Raw genomic sequence first — 22,148 nt, 5'->3', positions numbered from 1 at the left:
TATTCAAAGCTGGCTTAATCTTTCCAGATAAAGGCGGGCGCGGCGCTATTGCGCTTCACAACGGGAACTCGTTTCGGGCTCTTGCACCAGTTGAACACGAGAAGTCGGCGTCGCAGTTGTTCATCGCGCTGCCTCGAACCGAACCTGTTGAGCGTCTCTTCTTTGCGCGTCGTCCGAACGAACGAACGGTTTTCAACGTACCAGCTATTTCCTTTGTGGCAGCAGCAACACCAAATAAAAGCCCGGCAAAATGAGTTGCGGAATGGGAATGATTAAATACTTACTCTTCATATTCAACTTCATTTTCGCGGTAAGTCCCTTCGCTTTTCTCTCTCTCTAAGCTAATTACAATCGTTTAAAAAAAAAAACTTATCTTCACACGCCGTGCAACTTATCGATTCCGTTCGCAATTGTTCCCGTAAATTGATATCATTTTAAACGCGATTTTAATTCGATATCGACTCGAAACGGTGTTTCCGTTGTTTTGTAATAGACGGCAAGATATGAGCCGTTTATTTTGAAACTGGCATAAGTCGCTTTGTTTCTAAGTCGATATATATATAAGGGTTTGCGTTTTAACACCGTTTAAAAATATGGATGCTAGCTTTCGAGAAGATTTACTTGTATTTGTTATCTCAGGATACCGATATTTTTCTCGGTATAAATAATCTCGTATAAACATTAACAAAATCACCACTTTTCATTACGATAAAGTGACTTATGCCACTTTCAAAATAAACGGCTCATATATTGTTGGTAGGTCACCAATTGTATATCGAACACTGCAATTGCGCAACACGGAGCGCGGCTTTAATTTTTGCTTCGCACGTTCGAGCGCCGACCGTTCGAGTACATACATCTGAATATTAATTAATTCGCTGGTTGCTTCGAGCGAGACGCGCGCGTTTCGTAATTCGAATTTTTCCCGTGATCACATTTCATTCGTAATCCCTTCGTTCTTCGCTCTCGTATCACGATTCATCCCCTTTTTTTTCGACGAACTCTGTGCACGCCTTTGATTTTTATCGACCGTGTCCGGTGTCAGTGTCGCAATTATTGAACAATAGATAAATCGATCGCCGGCACTAATTTCTGAGTCAACGCATTCTACTCTTTTTTTTTCGCCATTTAAACGTACGCCAATGTTAGCCGACCGTGAGTCATGCGATAACGATACTCGTCGTCCGCAAACATCTTTCGCACGTTCGCGAACCGCTACTTTAACGTACGTAATATCGCGTGCCCTTCGGTCCCGAAAGATCCTGCAACGAATATTTTGTACACAAGCAGTTTTTTACGCCCCGGAGACATTTAAATCTGTTTTTGGCGAGCTTAGGAGGGGAGGGGGATGATGTCGGCGGAACGAAACATAATAAAAAGCCGAAGAATTTAGCGCGCACGATTATTTATTCGCGACGTGAAATTCGCTATTTAGGTACACTTTCTCGTCGCCTGATCGTCCAACGCGCGTCGGCGATTATTATTTAAAAATGACATTCTCCTCGCTTGTCGCGCGCGGTGAATCGTCACGCGTTAATACATAAATTACCGCGCGAACACGCAACGAACGATTGCAAAATCGTGGCGAACACGGTGGGATTTATTAGAATCTCCAGCGATACGAGCCGATTTCTCGTGTTAATTTTCAAAGTGGCATAAGTCGCTTTACCGCAATGAAAAGTGGTGATTTTTCTAATGTTTACACGAAATTATTTATACTGAGAAAAATATCAGTATCCCGAGGTAACGAATACAAGTAAATCTTCTCGAAAGTTAGCATACATATTTTTAAACGTGTTGAAACGCAAACCCTTGAATATATCGACTTGAAAACAAAGTGACTTATGCCACTTTCAAAATAAACGGCTCAATTATTGTCTCTAGTTTCTGACGGTTATTCGAAATTTTTATACGTCTCGTTTATCAGTTATTTGACGAGTATACTCGTCATGGAGAACAAAGATGGACAATTTGGGAAGGGGAGGTACGATTAACCCTTTGCACTCGAGCGGTGACTCCGAGGCACCGTTAACCCATTGCACTCGTGGCCAAATTAACGTAAAATTTAAAATAGTTCTTCTGACCCATGGTATTTATATATATAGTGCATTTAGAACATACGAACTTGAATTTTGAGACATTTTGAATTGAACATTTTGAAACATACGAACTTGATTAGTAAAATTATTTTGAATCGTGATGTAACAATTTTTAATGGCGCCTCGGAGTCGCCACTCGAGTGCAAAGGGTTAAAACTTGTTATATCGCGTTCTAAGATCATTTTTATATTAACAATGTTCAGATTTAAAATATTGTTAAAAGTATAATTGCTGTGCGAGTCGCAAGAGTCAGTGCATTTAGTGCACTTTCAAAATAAACGGCTCGATTAACGTTTCATCATTTTTAGCTTGGTTTATGACAAGCGCGTGTTCCATTTATGATCCTTAAGCGTAGAAAAATCCTCTAGAATTTTGATAACACGACGGGCGTATTTATACTGTGTACACTGCTTTTCTGATAGTGATAGGAAACTGGGTAAATGTATATCCTTTTCAACTATTAAATAATCGATATACCCTATTCTATTTGTGTCAGTTGTGTGTAGGCACTTCTGTACTCGTTTCGACGGAGCTCGTTCCAGCTCAATATTTTATCGCTGTTCCAGCCCGTACGGATATGCGCGTTGTAGACAGTTAGGCGATTTCGGCCGGGACGGTTTCTTTTTTTTTTATGTCACAAGTAATCCAGCTTGCTGGCTGTTTGCACGAATGGAAAATCAATTTCAGTGGTTGCGCATTAGGTGGAAGCGCACGATAAAGATCGAAACTAATTTTCGACGGTACTCCAGGTTACATAAACATTGTTAGACCGTCACCATTCGCCGTTCGCCCGCGCCTGAATGCGCAGAAACGACAATGTTTCTCGCGATATTATGGAAATCGCCGTTTCATTTTTCTTACGTGCAACCGGATTTTTTTTTGGACTGAAGAAAGCAAGGGAGTTTTTTTTTTAAGCAACTGAAGAAAGTACAGGAAATTCTTCCTAATTCGCGCGCTCGGACTGTGCACAAAAATGGACGATTCGGGGAGGGAGGCTCGGTCTTTATGGCTGTTGACGATCGGTGACTATAAAAACGAGTCGCAAGTCGAATAATCGTATCACGTAATGATAACAATCGTAATAATCGAATTGTCCAGTTTTGTGTACAAAAGCGTCAATATTAATTATATATATATAATGATTATAATTAAGATATATAATAATTGTAATTAATGATATACAATAATTATAATTAATTATATATACAATTATAATTGCGTCAATTAGGTAGTAACCTTGGGACTGTAACCTCGTCTGACCCTGTAACAAAAATCGCGGATGTAATGTGAAGATATTTATAATTTTTCCGATGTCAGTATACGTAAAACGCATCATTCAAATATCATATCGTCATAGTCTCGGATAGAAAAGTCACAAAGGAACATAATATTCTTATATCAATAATATTGATAAATAATTAATAACCAATAATAATAATTAATACTAATAAATTAATAATCATAACAATAAATAAATAGTAATAGTAATGAATAAATAGTACTAATAATTGATTAATAATCAACAATATTCTCTATTATATATATATATATAATAGATATAGATATATATATATATATAATAGAGAATATTGTTGATATATATATATCTCTATCTCTATTCTCTATTATGTATATATTCTCTACTCCAAAAAATTATTTATATTTATCGAATGGTACATGTTAAATTCTTCTTATTCAGAAATAAACAATATAAAAAGGACAGAAAAATGTCACGCGTCTCCTTCGATAAATATAAAATTAATTTCCAGCGATTGGTTAGCCCACAGTAACCGGCCCCGCTATTCTAGTTTCGTTTCGGAAGGTGGCGCGTGCTTTCGGTTGCCACTTGTAAACCACACGCGCGCCGTATGTTCGCACGATTTCGTGCGACCTGGGGAGCCGACGATTGGCTGTTAGGAAATCCCGGATGAGACGATGTCGGTGCAGTTTAAAATACGTGAGTCCGAGAGAGAAGAAAAGAGGAAAACCGAGTCAAACTCGCCTCCGCGAGTTTCCTTCGCGCGCTCGTGATTTTCAGCGTGTCGGTTTCAGCGTTCGCGTCTCGTCCTCGGCACTGCCGAGTCATTTTCATTGTTGTCCTTGCGCTGGATCCGCGAGCTTCTTCCATTTCCTCCGAATGAATTGCGCTCTGCCGATCTTGCGTCATCGTAACCACGAATACGAATACGATCAAGATGAGTTGTGTTTCGGGCTGTATCAAGTGGATGTTGTTCATTGTTAACTTCCTGATCCTCGTAAGTACATAATCCGTTATCGATCGGTCGTCGTTCGCTTTTGCTAAACTTTATCGCATAATTGTAAAAGAGATGCTTCGTTCGGTCCTTGCGCGTTCTATCGCAGAAACGCTCGCGTTGCTGGATACTGCTATCATACTGATTTACGCGCGCGCATATGCGCCGATATCACACACACGCGCATATACGTATATTTTTCACATTTCTCGGCTATTTTTCTCCTATCGAGAAAGCGTATTTGAGATTAGTTCAATTGATGAAAGGCCGTGGAAAAAGTCACAAGTTTCTGATCTTTCTTTTGCTATTTCTGTTACCTTGAAAATGTTTCGATGAGACATTTTCTTGAATAATGAGACATTTTTTTAGATAACAAGACACTTTATCGTGCATATGTTATAACAGAAATCGCTTGAATATTTAAAACGTTTCGATCTTGGCAATGTTACAATGCAATGTACAGTGATGTCTCCCTTACTGACGCTCAGATTATGGAGAAAAATGGACAATTTGGGAAGAGGAGATACGATTATTCGAGCCTCGCAGTTCGTTTTTATATTTCCTGACAATTCGTTACTGTGAAAACGAATCGCAAGGCTCGAACAATCGCATCTCCTCTTCCCAAATTGTCCATTTTTGTGGACAATCTGAGCGTCAGTTAGGGGGACATTACTTTACAGTAATGTCAAGACTCAAATTAATTGTATCTCTTCTTCCCAAATTGTACATTTTTCTCCACAATCTGTGCGTCAGTTAGGGAGACATTACTGTACAGTAATGTACAATTTGGGAAGTGGAGATACAATTAATTTGAGTCTTGCGCCTTGTTTTTATAATTACCGATTCTCAACAACTATGAAAACGAGGCGCAAGACTCGAATAATCGTATCTCTTCTTCCCAAATTGTCCATTTCTCTGCATTTTTGTGGACAATCTGAGCGTCAGTTAGGGAGTAACCTAAACCTAACCTACCTAACTGACGCTCAGACTGTGGAGAAAAATGGACAATTTGGGAAGAGGAGATACGATTAATTTGAGTCTTCCGCCTTGTTTTTATAATTACCGATTCTCAACAACTAGAGGCGAAAGACTCGAAAAATCGTATCTCTTCTTCCCAAATTGTCCATTTTTCTCCACAATCCGAGCGTCAGTAAGGGAGACATTACTGTACGATAGTCGCGTTCGTAGCTCGATAGTGTCGTTGTTCAAACAGAGAGCAACATAATTTAGCCCTTTGCACTCGAAGTCGTTTTAACTATAATCCAAAACAGCTTTTTCCGACCTACGCTGTTTCTATTTTGTATTTTATATAGTGCAGTTTATGCACATAAAATCGAGTCTTGTAATTTACAGAGCAATTATCCTTTTAACGGTATTTTCGATATAAACAAACACGATAACGTAAAAATTATTTTGTAACGTGACACAACGATCTTCTACGGTGCCTCAGAATCGCCATCCGAGTGCAAAGGGTTAGAAAACAGTGCACAAAAATCGAGGCTTCCACGAACGATCATATAGAGAGCAAAATAATTTAGCCCTTTGCACTCGAAGTCGTTTTAACTCTAATCCAAAACAGCTTTTTCCGACCTACGCTGTTTCTATCTTATATTTTATATAGTGCAGTTTATGCACATAAAATCGAGTCTTATAATTTACAGAGCAATTATCCTTTTAACGGTCTTTTCGATATAAACAAACATGATAACGTAAAAATTATTTTGTAACGTGACACAACGATCTTCAACGGTGCCTCAGAGTCGCCAGCCGAGTGCAAAGGGTTAGAAAACAGCGCACAAAAATCGAGGCTTCCACGAACGATCACGGTTCCCCGTTGAAGTTTCAAATGCAAATATCCCGAGTCACCGGGGAGGGTAGAACAGGAATCCTTGGGAACATTTGATCGAGCGGAGTCTTTGTTGAGTCGTTTCTGGTTACGCGTTGGCAGCTGTTCGATCTAATCCGCATAGAACTTAGGCCGGAGATGTATAAACACGAGGGGATGCTGGTCGAAACGAGGCGAATTCCACGCCGGCCGCTACCTTCTCGCAGCAGCGGAGCCGATCGCCGGAGTCGAGGAGGCAATTTGTAAGCTATGCGCCGAAACTATGTCACTCATCCATGGTCGTAGGGGTAGCGGCTACGATTGCATTCTTGACATTTTATCGTTTCTTCAAATTCCGTCGAACGCTTCGGAAATTCAATTAACACGTTAATTGCTCCACCGCCGAAGCTCCGAAATAGTTGAACGACGGCGTCGCTCCGTTTCGATCACGCGCATAAATATTGTCAATTGAGCAGTTTATTTTGCAAGTGGTATAAGTCGCTTTACCGTAATGAAAAGTGGTGATTTTTTAAATGTTTATACGAAATTATTTATACCGAGAAAAATATCAGTATCCTGAGGTAACGAATACAAGTAAATCTTCTCGAAAGTTAGCATCCATATTTTTAAACGTGTTAAAACGCAAACCCTTAAATATATCGATTTAAAAACAAAGTGACTTATGCCACTTTCAAAATAAACCGTTCAATTATTGTCTCTAGTTTCTGACGGTTATTCGAAATTTTTATACGTCTCGCTTACCAGTTATTTGACGAGTATACTCGTCATGGAGAACAAAGATGGACAATTTGGGAAGGGGAGGTACGATTAACCCTTTGCACTCGAGCGGTGACTCCGAGGCACCGTTAACCCATTGCACTCGTGGCCAAATTAACGTAAAATTTAAAATAGTTCTTCTGACCCATGGTATTTCCATTTTATGTAATATAGTGCATTTAGAACATACGAACTTGATTAGTAAAATTATTTTGAATGGTGATGTAACAATTTTTAATGGCGCCTCGGAGTCGCCACTCGAGTGCAAAGGGTTAAAACTTGTTATATCACGTTCTAAGATCATTTTTATATTAACAATGTTCAGATTTAAAATATTGTTAAAAGTATAATTGCTGTGCGAGTCGCAAGAGTCAATTTCGCATGCATGCAAAATGCACTTTGTCGTGTAAACTAAAGATACCATAAGTGAGAAAAATTATTATAGATTCACAGTTGAAATAACTTCGAGTGCGAAGGGTTGATCGAGCCTTGCTGTTCGTTTTTATAGTTGTTGACAATCGTTAACAATAAAAAGTACTAGCATAAAAGTGAACTATAAATCTCCTCTCCCAAATTGTCTATTTTTGCGCACAAGCTGAGCGTTAATTAAAAAGAATGTACTATATTTCGCGTCGCGACGGGTATTGTACTCGTCGCGCGTAAAAAGCGGCGCCGCTATCGGATTTACTCGAACGATCTTATTTATTTATTGTTAGAAGCATGCTCAGACCTATTCTTCTTCTTTCACAACACTCGCAAGATTGCATTCACTCGAACGATTTTATTTATTTATTGTCACAAGGTCCCGTAGTGATTGTTGGAAATTACGTTCGCTCCGGTTGCTTTTTGCACGTTCGCCGCGCGATAAAGTGTTCTAACAAAGCCGGTATCATTATTATCAGAGTAGTACACATTCAATAAAACCCCGAAAGATTTGTTCGTAGACACGCAGTGTGTAATCACGCGAATTACTCAAATGACCCGCCTCTCGCAAAATCATACGTGTCGCGCCCGATGTGTCAGAATCACTTGTTACAGCAACATTTATCAGCTCTGTTATTTCTGTGCGTCACTGTCGTTCTGAATCAACGGGTTCTTAGAAACTTCGGTTACATCCTCGTAAAGCCTCGTTAAACTCCTTTCGCAATTCAATCTGCATCATTAACAACATTGATTATAGTCGGAATTACTGGTTTCTAAATTTTTCCTTTCACGGTTCCTGGTATTATAAAAATGTCTTTTTAAATATATTAATATTTTTGTAATCGTAGGAGGCTTAAATAAATCCAGTGTTATCATTGTTATGAAACAGTATACATTAGTCTCGTTTAGGGCTCGGCAGTTCTACGGTTAATCATGAATGCACTAACACATTGATGGATTATGTAAATAATTAGTATTTTCATTATTATTAATAATAATTTTTACTGATAATTTTGACTAATATTTAATAAATATAAATATTAATTATTATTAATAAATAATAATTGTTATTATTATTACGTTAAATATTATTATTATTAATAAATAATAATAATAATTATTATTACGTCAAATATTATTATTATTAATACAATTATTAATGCATCAACACAGTCGACTCTGTTAACCATTGCAATTAATATTGCAGCGACGGTAATTACAGCGTATGCAATAATTTCTACGGTAAAACTACGCTGTCTTTTGTCATGTGCGGACAGAAGAATCCGCGTCGGTATGCTTTACGTAATGCAATAATTGTCAAATGTAACCGGGAACACCGACTATGCTTCGTGCACGAACCGCAATAACGCGGTGTATTCTCCGCTTCGACCACTTCCCGCGAGATAAAGTCGGTATTGCGAACACGTATGCCTCTCCATACGTACATACATACATACATACATATATACATACATAGTTCCCGATGAAACGGAATTAAATTTTCCGCCCGGCGGCGGCCAATTGTTAACACAAGAGATCGTGATTGGCGCGTCGAACGGACAGAGAACGGACCGTCAAGATCGCGTTTGAAAAATCTGAATCGGACATGATAGGAGGTGGTGCGTTAATACGGTGACTGACGTAATATCGACACTTTTAACTCCTACGATCCTCCGAGGTTCGCGTTATCATGCTCTCGGAATCGCGTGCTAAATCGCCGAAGAAATATTTGAACCTTCGGGCGTAGCTGAGGAATTTGAGAAACATAAAGTAATCGCTCGGTTTTGCATCCGCGATCCTATTGGAATCGTTAAGATTAACCCTTTGCACTCGAGAGGCGACTTTGAGGCACCACTGAGATTGCTATATCACGGTTCTAAAATCATTTTTATATTATCAACCCTTTGCACTCGAAGCTATCTTAACTGTCATATAAAGTAGAAATATTGTAAGCTAGAAGAATGATTTTATATTTTCAGTTAAAATAGCTTCGAGTGCAAAGGGTACATATATATATATATATATATATATATGAAATTGGCTCTTTGGACTCGCACAACAGTTACACTCTTAACAATTTTTGAAATCTAAACTTTGTTAATATCAGAATTATCGTAAAAGGTGATATAACAAATTTTAGTGGTGCCTCAGAGTGCAAAGGGTTAAAGCTTAGATTTCAGAAATTGTTAAAAACGTAACCTGTTGTATGAGTCACGAGACTCAATTTCACGTGCATAAAATGCACTTTGTCACATAAAATAGAAATACTGTACGAGTCAGAAAAATTATTTTAGATTTATAATTAAAATGGCTTCGAGTGCAAAGGGTTAAATTAATCTCCGAAAAGTTAGATCTGTAACGGAACCCAATTTGTTGCACACGCGGCAATCGATTAGCTCTGGTTGTTTTTAACTCGCGTGTACTTGAAAAGTACACGATTCCGCGTTGCGTTATCCGGATAATTATCGATCACTCCATTCAAACTTCGTTATAGCGAACTGTTGTGAACAGATTCGCGATAGTTGATTCTTGAGGAGTCTAGTTGGAAATGGCAGATGCTCTCGACTGACAACGCAATCTATGCGATAAAGATATAGATAATTCATTTTTTATGTAATCGAGTCACTGTGATCTGAAATTACACGATTGATGAAAACGAAGGAAATAGTATTTACAAATAGGAGACAATAATTATAGAACAATAATATTATATTAATTCATATGTTGTGATTAATTATTGAATTTTTGAATGAAATATTAAATATTCAATTTTTGAATCGGTATCAAATTAAATTAAGTATACGCTGTTTAATCTAATGATGTTAGTCTAATAATAATAGACTACTAATATTGGTCTAATAATAATAGCCTAATAATATTAGTCTAATAATAGTAGCCTAATAATAATAGCTTAATAATAATAATAGCCTAATAATAATAATAGCCTAATAATATTAGTCTAATAATAATAATAATAGCCTAATAATATTAGTCTAATAATAATAATATCCTAATAATATTAGTCTAATAATAATAATAGCCTAATAATATTAATCTAATAATAACAATAGCCTAATAATATTAGTCTAATAACAACAGCCTAATAATATTAGTCTAATAATAATAGCTTACTAATATATTAACATAATATAACAAATATCATTTATATTCATGTATTTTATTTTTTTATTTCGTTCAATACTTTATTCATACATTTTATATATATAAATATATAAGATATATACGTGTATCTTTGCCGCGTATTCTTATCAATTTAATCGAGCCTCCTGGCGATCATGAAACAACGTTTTCCGCATTCTGTAACATCGAACAACAAAAACGGTTCGCACCGATAAGATTTCCAGATAAACTTATTCGAGGTTCAAGAAAAACAACGAGCTGCCGCGACACCGTGATAGAAGCATTCCGATTAAAATTATACGTTGAACAAGGTTAACGCGACTGAAACGCGACTTGTGGACATTTCGGGGAATTCTAAGAGCCGAGGAGCGGGGCGGAAACCTCCGCTCGATGAAAGGGTTCCACAATGAGATCGCTATCTACGCGATGTTTCTACGTGTGACGTAATCTAGGACACGGTGCGCCGAGGTCTCTGTCTCCGGCGGTTCAAGAGAGAGGCTCATAATAATTTCGGTCGTTCCGAGAATAAAGATAAAAATTGACGCCTCTCATGAAACGTCGCGTCACAGCGCCGTTTACCTTTTGATATCGTGTACGTTGCCTCGGAGATTTATCGTGCCCGAGTTCCCCCAAGGCTTCCTAGACGCTCGACGTTCAAAATGGAGAACGTAGTAAACAGCGAACTACAGTAATGTCTCCTTTACTGACGCTCAGATTCTCCACAAAAATGGACAATTTGGGAAGAGGAGATACGATTGTCCGAGCCTTGAGGCTCGTTTTTATAATTGTTGACAATTTATAACTATAACTATATTTATTATTGTTATTATTATAACTATAACTATATTTATTATTGTTATTATTATAACTATAACTATATTTATTATTGTTATTATTATAACTATAACTATATTTATTATTGTTATTATTATAACTATAACTATATTTATTATTGTTATTATTATAACTATAACTATATTTATTATTGTTATTATTATAACTATAACATTTATTATTATTATTATTATTATAACTATAACATTTATTATTATTATTATAACTATAACATTTATTATTATTATTATAACTATAACATTTATTTTTATTATTATTATTATTATTATAACTATAACATTTATTTTTATTATTATTATTATTATAACTATAACATTTATTTTTATTATTATTATTATTATAACTATAACATTTATTATTATTATTTTTTTTATTATTATTATAACTATAACAATTTATAACTATAAAAACAAAAGGCTCGAACAATCGTATCTCCTCTTCCCAAATTGTCCAGTTTTGCGGAAAATCTGGGCGTCAATTAGAGAGACATTACTATAATCTGATTCACGATTGCAATGAAAATTGCAATCGTTCGTTGCAGTTCATATGCTGTGACTTTAAACGACCATCATTTTACAGGTTACTGTATTCGTCTCGAAAGGCTCTACCAGAATGTGAATAAAAAATTAGGTCATCCCATTGAAAAAAACTAGTTCGACCTTCGTACGTACTCCACGCCTCCACATATAAAAAAATTATTAGCATCGTACAGTAAACCCCTCGAAATCGAACAACTTTTGTCTGACACTTTTCTTTCTATTGTCGGAAACAAGCGAGTTGGTAGCTTGTTTCGAACGCCTCACCCTGTATAATTTTTGTCCAAGTATTTATACGTATATCGTGTTTTTCGTTAATAGCTCGTAAACAAAGCCGCGGATTGCATTTTCGCAAAGGAAGAAGTTACTTGGAACGATCTCAGCTACCCCACATTCCCGTAATGCGAGACATTTTTGGGTCACCCCGTATGTATATACGTGTACACGAAAGTTTCAGAAATCGAAACATTGAAACACTTCCTCGCGCTTCGCGCAAACGAACGAAACGAAACCCGATAAATAAGCAGGTAATTTTTTGCAATGCAACGGGGAACCAATAGAAGTCATTTCGCCGTGCCGGGCAGTCGCGTTTCAGAGCATCGCGGGGCGGTGTTCCTCGATCCGTGACATTTTTACTAGCGCGTAGAAGAAAGCGACCTTGACTGGTCAGAATGAAGCTCGGCGATTTATCCGTAAAAGAGCATAGCCGCGACCCAGAAAAACCGCGTACGGCGCAGGACTGTTATTGAAACGTCGGATCAGTACCATACCGTGGAAACGTACATTTTCCTGGAAGCTGCTTGAGTCATCCGCGCGTGGTTCCTTTCATCATGTTTTTTCGCGCGCGCGCGCACGCGACGACGAAGCGATCTCGAAAAATAACTTTTTCAAGCGGCCAAGTCTCCTTTGTCCGGCAATAGCCAGTTTCATTCAAGGCTCCGGGGCGTTGTTTGAGAAACACAGGGAACAGGTTTTCTGTTGCTTTCGGTGGGGAGACCCCGCTTTCTAAAGCCTCTCGGACCTTGTGGAAGCTTGACGAACAAGACCGCCTAAGCCGGCGGGCGCGGTTTCGCCTTATCGAGCCGGTCACCGCGGCCTTTCGTCGATCGTTATCGTCTCAATGGGAAGAAACAACGGCCATTGATAACGCCGTCTCAGACGCCGCGAGATCAGAGCTAACAACGTTGCAGCGAACCGCGGAGGAGCCAAAAGCTGTTAATAGAACCGGTGACGTTCGCTGTGCGAATTATGAGTCAATGGGCACACGATCGACCAATTCCGAGACGCTTCGCGCTGAGCTCGGTCTGCTCGATACATATATATGTACGTAGATACGTACATATATATATAGATACATACACGCACGCGGTAGAACCTCGATTATATCGGAATTCTCTATTGTCCAAATACAGTGCGGGCTCGTTTAAAAACGATCAACTTTAATCGCAGTTGCTTGTCCGGTTTCTTTCGGCTCGAAATTCACGGACGCACGTTTCATTCTATTCGCACGCTGCGCGCGAATGATACAAGAATGCGCGAATGATATAAGAATGCGTTCTTAAAAAATGTATTCTTTCTTTTTTATTTTTTTTCTTTAGTTGAAAGAATATTTAACATTTGAGAAAGCGACGGTAAGATTTTGATATGACAAGCATGTGACGAGGAGTTTTTTAGGATTTCGCAGAGGATTCAATTGTTTAGTAATTTATGTAGTTAAAACAAATGTTTTGAATCGAGTGAATTATGTTTTCGAAGCGTTGTAAAGATGTATGAAGTAAACTGAGTATTGTGTTTTTCAATTCGAAGCATCTTAAATTATGTTGAATGGACTTGGGCTCCTACAAATTTTGTAACGAATCCGATTGGTGATTTTGAAAGTGGCCTAACTCCATTCTTGGTCAGAAAACGCATATTATTTACTTAACAATTGCCATTATTTTAATGAGAACTGTAAATTAAACTCCTTTAGATACACTTAAGCAGTATGACTCATTAGTATTCTGTACGTATAGTTTTATTTTTATTTTGAAACGCAAACCCTTAAATATCTCGATTTCAGTATAAATGGACTTAGACCACTTTCAAAATGAACGGCTCATATAACGGTATTAAAAAAAGAATTTAATTTTTTAAAAGGGTATTAATAAGTATATCTCTTCCGTAGATAGTGCGTTTACGCTGATCGTGATTGACTCACTTGATAACGATAGCAAGAATTTATTTAAAGAATTTATTTACGCAATTTTGATCGCAACGTGTGCTTGGATCAAGGAACTTATTCGATCGTTTCCTTGAAAAGACGCCTTAAAATTTCAACGATGGTTAAATGAAAATTGTGGGTAATTTTTTTAATTGTCTGCAATTTTGACCGGCTCGGTGGTTTTAGTGCCATGCTCGAATTATTATTTTCTTTCGGATCATTATTTTCATTCAAATTATTATTTTTTTTGGATTATTATTTTCTCTCGGTTTATTATTTTCTTTCGAATTATTATTTTCTTTCGGATTATTATTTTCTTCGGATTATATTATTTTCTTCGGATTATTATTTTCTTTCGAATTATTATTTTCTTCGGATTATTATTTTCTTTCCAATTATTATTCTACGATCATCGAAATTATAAAGACACTTTCATCGGATTATTATTTTCTTTCGAATTATTATTTTCTTCGAATTATTATTTTCTATCGAATTATTATTTTCTTCGGATTATTATTTTCTTTCCAATTATTATTCTACGATCATCGAAATTATAAAAACACTTTCATCGGATTATTATTTTCTTTCGAGTTATTATTTTCTTCGGATTATTATTTTCTTTCGGCTTGTTATTTTCTTTCCAATTATTATTCTACGATCATCGAAATGATAAAAACGCTTCCACCGGAAATCATTAAATCAGTTTGCTCGTCCAAGTTGAATCGTATCGATTTTAATGGACTGCGACACCCGAGACTTGGAAAAATACTTGCAACCGAAAAGTGCATTTCACCAATTTCTTTCCTTCTTTCTTTCTTCGTTCCTTCTCGCCTTGATCTTTCGGCCGTTAATCTACGTTTCACGTGCAATCAGCTCGATCTAGGGCAACCCACGTGCAGAACGATTTACGAAATCAATAAAGATGGAATCTGTAAGCCAATCGCGAGCGACCGTTCCTCTGTACGTATTTCTTCTCGCGATTATCAGCCGGATAATAGAACAACGTGTTGTCGCTAAAAATTGCTCGCTCCGTTAATAGGAACCACGAATTTATCAAATTCTGACTTGGCTATCGATTTTCTCGGAAAACGTACAATTATCTAATACCGCTCACACATCCCAGCTTTGTTCTTCGCGAAAGAACAATCGAGATACCGATCGCAGGCGGCGTTTCCACGAGCCCGGCGATTAATAATTATCGAGTTGCTGTTCCTCGGCGAAGCGACGATAAGGCTTAAGTTTTACTTGGAATTCTCGCGCTTGAGCCATCATTACCGCGTATCGCATTATCTTCCCCCGACGATTCCAGATCGTTTTAGATTCTCGAATTAGAGCCGGCCGACTCTCGCGGAAACATCTTCGAGGGAAACGAGCGATCCTGATTTTTCCTTCTGACGGGTTTCACGCGGTCGCGTTTCTGATTCCCCAGCGGAAAATGTTATCAAGGAAGTACCGCGAACGCGGTGACGTCACTCGGCTAGACGATCAAATCTGTGCAAGACGCGGATAATCAACGGGAACGGGCAATCGCTATTTTTAACGTTTCGCAGAACCGTAAAGGGAGAGGATCGATTTTTTTTTTATCTCGCCGGATACGGCGGATTTCGGGATTCGATATGATATACGCGCGTGACGTGTACGATCGTTCGTTTTTTTATTTGATCGAAATTTAGCATTAAAATGACAAATTGCTACGTTTCGTTTGTCGAAGACGGGGAGCGCTTTTATCTTAGGTATTAAATGCTCGCGGTTTTTTCAACGTCGTGTCAAGAGTTGCGTTTACGGCTTCAGTTTCGTTGCACGACGGAAATAGAACTTCGTTTTATAATTGTACAACGCTGCAGGAACTGTTCTCATAGAAGAATCGTCATCCTGGAAACGAGGGATTGTCGAATAGTTGCGTGTGCGGGAATAACAATCCGGGCTTGACGCTATTTTTAGCGACAAATTAAGGAATCGAGAAATGTATTCGTTAGTTTCCTGTGAAAAAGAGGCTTTGTAATTTCAACAATGTTGATGGGAACAATGCGGAATCGTTTTTTACCAGCACGGTAGGTTTGGTGTTCAGTTTAGAAAATGATTCTACATTAAAGATAGTGTTCAATTGAAATTTTGATAGCTTATTTTATAGCTTATTATTATAGTTATTATTTTATCGTTATCATAGCTATTATTTTACTATTTATTTTACTTTTATTTACTGTTATTATTGTTGTTATTTTATTATTATTATAGCTATTATTTTATTACTATTATTATAGTTGTTATTTTATTATTATTATAGCTATTATTTTATTATTATTATTATAGCTATCATTTTATTATTATTATAGCTACTATTTTATTATTATTATAGCTATTATCAGTTATATTTATAACTTATATTATAACTAGCTTATCGATAATATCGATAACAACAGCATTACATTAAATTTGCAGGTACTTTTTGGCTCCCTTGATCATAACAGCGTAAACCTGAAATCTTAAAAAATATCTTTCAACCCTTCCGGTAAAAATAGTGTCAAAATTATTCTTGCATCGCGAACGTAATCTTGCGAAACATCGTGTAACTATTTTACATCGATAACTCGTGTTTAATTTGCTTCAAACAGTGCATCTTTTCCAACACACTTTTCGTGTTCAACTATTGAAATCTCGTACGAGATTTATCGATACTCTGTACAAACTTACGACAAATTTTAAGATAGACAATAGGATCGAAAGCGTGACTCTTCTTCTTATATTCGCAAATTACAACTATCCAATCACAGACTTCGATTGTGTCGTATCTATAGATTGCGCTATCACAGCACACGATTCGAGCGTCTCATCTTCTTCAATTACCAATTGTTTCCTCATTCTATTTTCGCACTTTCTACAAAATTAAACACCGGCATATAAAAAAAACGACGAAGCAATTTATTGTTCTACAAGCATTGTTTTCTGCTTCGAACAGTCTGAAATATTCTCGTGAAACAGTTCTAGGACACCGTGCTCTAGAAACAAACTGTGTTAACAGGTACGTACGCTACGCCGGCCACCGTCTGCTAAAACCGATGCGACGTGCTCGATACCGTGGGACCATAGTCGATGGCGGATTACGAATGATAAATACTTACACATGTTTCACTGTAAAGTTGAATAACAGACACGTTGCACGTGCGAGAGTCCCATCATCGATCACCGACAATTTCGAGCGTGTGCTTGACACGAAGGCGTCACATCCACGAAGTTTCAAGGATCTCGATACCTTACCGCCGCCGCCGCCGCGCAATGCTTTCTGTGCTATACGATTGTCCTACTTCTTTTTCTTTTTTTATAGAATCGCGTAGAAATTGCACGTTGAATACGCTTGAACGCCGATCGTACGAGGATAGCACGTTCGTATTCGTTTTCTACCGGCAGAGTCTACGAGAAATATGCAGCAGCAGTTTTGTTAGGAATTGGCGACAATAGGTTCCCGCTCTGTGTTAGCAGATACGCATAATATTATCACCGTTCATTTATTCGCATGTGTGTTGCACGCTTCTCGATACGGTATTATCGAGGCAATTATTCGTCTCGCTGGTTGCAGCGGATTAATCGTTGACACGGAGCAGTGTCGTCTATGCTCGGGAGTCATTTTTAAGTTGGGGAATAATTTCTACGTTGGGAGATAATTTTCAAGTTGGGGGATCATTTTTGAATTGGGGGATCATTTTTGAATTGGGGGATAATTTTTAAATTGGGGAATACTGTTTAAATTAGGGAATACTGTTTAAATTAGGGAATACTGTTTAAATTGGGAAGTAATGATTAAATTGGGAAGTAATGATTAAATTGGGAAATACTGTTTAAATTAGGAAATAATGTTTAAATTGGGAAGTAATGTTTAAATTAGGAAATACTGTTTAAATTAGGAAATACTGTTTAAATTAGGAAATAATGCTTAAATTAGGAAATAATATTTAAATTGGGAAGTAATGTTTAAATTAGGAAATACTGTTTAAATTAGGAAATAATTTTTAAATCGCTAAGAAAATATTAGCTGCTTAAGGTAAGCAGAAAGTGCAGAAATAAATATCTGCATCGTTTAATTTTCCCGCGAAGAATGCAAGCTCCTCGAAGGTCACTAAACGGTGAACGCCACACCATGATGTAGGAAATGGGATTCTCGGAAGCCGAACTCGGACTTCTCTTCCTGTACCGTTCCCAGTATTTTAATGGTGTTCAGTTTTGCGACGTTGAACGTCTACCTTCGGCAATTCGCTGTAACTGTACATTGTTTGTCAGTATAAACCGTCAGCCGTTAAAAAATGCTGAAAAACGATCGGTTTTCAAGAGAACCGGTTTTCAAATATAAAATCAAACGATTAACAGAACTCTTCAGAATTAGTTACGAATTAAACCGACACATTCATTGCTCATTTTATAAACAATATTGAACGTACCGTATTCCTCGTTGAATCGTTCAAATTATGTATTTATTTATTTACTAATGCCTCAAGCCAGATGGTTTATTTAGATGGTATTATTCTATAATAATAATAATAGTAATAATAATAGCAGTTGCAACGTTTTCATCGTTTTGCAAGATTTGATGCGAGGAGGGTAGCTCGCAAAAAAGATCGTCTTGGTCGTTCAAGATGGCTCCCCGAGAAAAGTATATTGAACCACCCGAGGTATACTTGGAAGGTGACCTAAATTCACATATACACGATCTTCGCAATCATGGTGTACCATGTACGTGGAGCGTCCAATGCCAACCGGTTGGCGTTGTGCAATGTGACGTAATAAGAGACTGCCATCGGTGGCTGAGACACTCGTCATAATACATACCTATTCGATCGCATACTCGTACCAAGACACCAGGATCAAAGTTGTTCACTATCGCTCGTACAAACTAAATTGTCAAAATCCGCTCTAGTTTTTCTTTTAAGCAGAAATCTAATTCTCTTCAGAATACATTCTCAAATTGTAAAGAAAAGAAAGGGTTCTATTGTAATCTAATTATCATAGTCCATATTATTATGTTAGACTTTAATGTCAAAGGTTTCTAGTCTAATATACGTGCAATGCAATTTCATAATTTATTCTTCATTATTCTTATATTTATTATATAATAAATTATATTCATAATATATTTATTTTTATTCTTATATATATATTATATAATAAATATAATTCTTACATTTATAATATATTTATTTCTATTCTCATATTCATATGTACCTCTTATATTTATTATTATATTATATATTAATTAATAATATTATTATATTATTATATAGAATATAAGAAATATATTATGTATATTTTATTCTCGAAGAAATTGGGAATAAAAATCTAATTTCTTCTTATATTTATTATTAATTTCAAATAAATGTTTGTTCGTTCCCACAATACGATTTCGATCGAACGTTATATCTGCCAAATGTGATCTGTTTCTCTCGATGAATTTGACCATGATTTTGGACATTTTAATCTGTTGCAGATATGCGGCGTAGGTATCTTGACGATCGGCGTTCTCGCACACCTGCAACTGGCCTCTGAAAGCAAAGATTTCAGCACACCCGTTGCGTTCCCGGCGATAACGTTAATAGTCCTGGGAAGCATAATCTTTGTAATCTCGTTCTTCGGATGCTGCGGCGCCATTCGGGAAAGTCATTGCATGACGATCACCGTGAGTACACACACACCCAGCAACCGGAGAAAACAATGCTGCTACGAGCAACTCGAAAATTATCCGACTGCGTTTTAGTTCGCGTCGTTCCTTCTCCTGATCTTGCTGATACAAGTGGCAGTCGCGGTATTCGCTTTCGTGGTCGTCAAGGATGCCGATGTGAGGGAGCAGTACGTGATACAATTCGACAAATATCACACGAGCAATTCCAGCAAGCAAGTCGTGGATCTGTTTCAGGAGAAGGTAAGCGACAAACAATTCTTCAACATAATAAATCCGTGACAATTCGATTTAGTAGCCCTCCAAGCTCGAGCTTGAATGCTGGAGCGATTAACGCGATCGTCGGAAATCAACCCCCGAGAATGATCAACAATGATTCTGAAACGTTGAATAACTCCGTTTTCAGTTGGAATGCTGCGGTATCGATTCTCCGAACGATTACCACGAGTTAACTCTTCCCGCGAGTTGTTGTGGCCAAAAGGAAGGTGTTTGTCTTGTGAGGGATGCTTACCAGCAAGGTTGTGTAATAGCAATGAAGAATATGCTACACCTTATTGGATCCGTGTTAGGCGGCGTTGCCATCGCTGTTGCTGCAGTTGAGGTAACTTCCGTTATGAAACTATGAGACTTAGGTGAAAACGCGTCTACCTCGGGACACGAGATGTCGAAATTGATTTGGTCGAGAGCCACGAATCTCATAAAAATAGGGGCAACGGGGCGTACATTGTATTCGCTGAAATGTTTAAGTTCTCGTAAGAATTGCTGGTTATTCTTCGCACATCTAGCTTCAATTTTTGCTGGAAATTTCGAACTTCGTTTTCTCCGTGTTAATAATACGAAAGGATTCGAATTTGTCGACGCGCCCGCGCAGAAATGTCGAGGAAGACTCTCGCGCATTTATACGATGCAAAACAGATAATTCAGTATTAATAATATAGAAAATAAGGATGATTCTTCTCTTGCCGGTGTCGTAAAAACCGGGGTAAATTTCACTACGAATTATCGATTCCTTAAAATATCGAACTGCTCGCCGAAATTACTCGCTCTTTTTAATTCCGAGGATTTATTATTCGGCTATAGATGGCGCCTCCCTGTAAAACCTATTGAAATCTATATTTAGCGTTATTACACGTAGCGGCCATTACGCGTGAAAGTTCGAGCGTTTTGCCGCCGCGTGTAACGGCGGCGCTGCTGTCGCATTTTCAGTCGCGCGTATAATTCGTGCCGGATTCGATGTTGCACCCTATGACGGAAACGGCAAGAATCATCTGTTTTCGTTATTTTCGATAATAAATAAATCTTTCTCGCCTGTCGTAGCTGCGGGAGCTTCTTCTGAACATTTCTGTGCCTCCGAACAATCTTTTAGCCGTTCAATTTTTTTGATAAAAGAGATTGAATCCGTGTACGCGAAGCAATTTGAAGGAAGTAGGACGTTGTTTCGTTGATTGTTTAAATAATATACGTATGGTGCAGGTATGAATAATGTTGTTTTCTTGCAGTTGGTCGGGATCATCTTCGCGCTCTGTTTAGCGAACTCCATCAAGAATACAGAGCGCAGGGGCTACAGAGTGTAACGAATTATTAAGGATTATTAAGTATATACGTTGCGTAAACAGTAAAGAAATAACACTACTCTACCATTTATAATTCGGCCGTTGAAAGCGTGGTAGACGTAACAAAACAATTGTAATGCATCCAAACTTAGGTAGTTCTACGAACGAACGGGATTTAGGAGCAAATGGGACAATGAGAAGATGATGCCTTTTTATTCGAATTACTGCGGAATCAATTGTTTACGTTCGAAACTTAATCTTTGTATGTGATATTGAATGTATAAACGTATTATTTAATGTATTTTTTATTTTGATATATTTTTTTCCATTGATTTGGATATATTTTTTATTTACGATAGACGAAACACAATAGTAATAATAGTTAATAATTAAATATTAATGATGTTCGTAATCGGTAATCGGTGCAAAGTGTGTCTGTTAAGCAACTTAACGTTTAGTTCTCTTCGTGTTGTCGACCGTTTAACAACTTACCTAGCATTCTTGCACGCGATCGGAACAAATTTCTCGTTTAAACGAGCCCGGCGGCGGCTTCTTTTCCTTTCGGAGTAATATAATTTATATATATATATATATATATATATATATATATATATATATATATATATATATATCATAGTATATCTATATATTAATATATATATAGTTAGTTCGAATGAAAAAAGGAAAAAATAAAAATAAAAGAGGAAACGTTACATTCTACAACATTCTCAGTTTCGGATAACGAAATGTTAAATCACAGTGCGTCATTCTGGTTCCGCGAACGTATAAAAAAATATTTTTATAATAATATTTCACGTCACTTAC

General features: G+C 37.2%; 1 protein-coding gene across 2 annotated transcripts; it reads left to right on the top strand.

Annotated features, from left to right (window-relative positions):
• Positions 1 to 52: 52 nt before the first annotated feature.
• Tspan6 (tetraspanin 6) lies at positions 53 to 21,624 on the top strand. 2 transcript variants are annotated; one of them, XM_033469149.2, is made up of 5 exons: positions 53 to 310; positions 19,582 to 19,770; positions 19,849 to 20,013; positions 20,177 to 20,371; positions 21,270 to 21,624. In XM_033469149.2, the coding sequence occupies exons 1-5, from the start codon at positions 251 to 253 to the stop codon at positions 21,342 to 21,344; spliced, it is 684 nt and encodes a 227-aa protein (XP_033325040.2). In that variant the 5' UTR covers positions 53 to 250; the 3' UTR covers positions 21,345 to 21,624. The 2 variants fall into 2 exon arrangements, with proteins under 2 accessions (XP_033325040.2, XP_033325041.2); XM_033469150.2 differs by lacking the exon at positions 53 to 310 and adding an exon at positions 4,191 to 4,354.
• Positions 21,625 to 22,148: the final 524 nt, after the last annotated feature.

This window comes from Megalopta genalis, chromosome 5 (assembly GCF_051020955.1).
Source record: "Megalopta genalis isolate 19385.01 chromosome 5, iyMegGena1_principal, whole genome shotgun sequence".
NCBI lineage: Eukaryota > Metazoa > Arthropoda > Insecta > Hymenoptera > Halictidae > Megalopta > Megalopta genalis.
The sequence above is the reverse complement of the archived record's forward strand: the minus strand, read 5'-3'. Positions and strand labels throughout refer to the sequence as shown.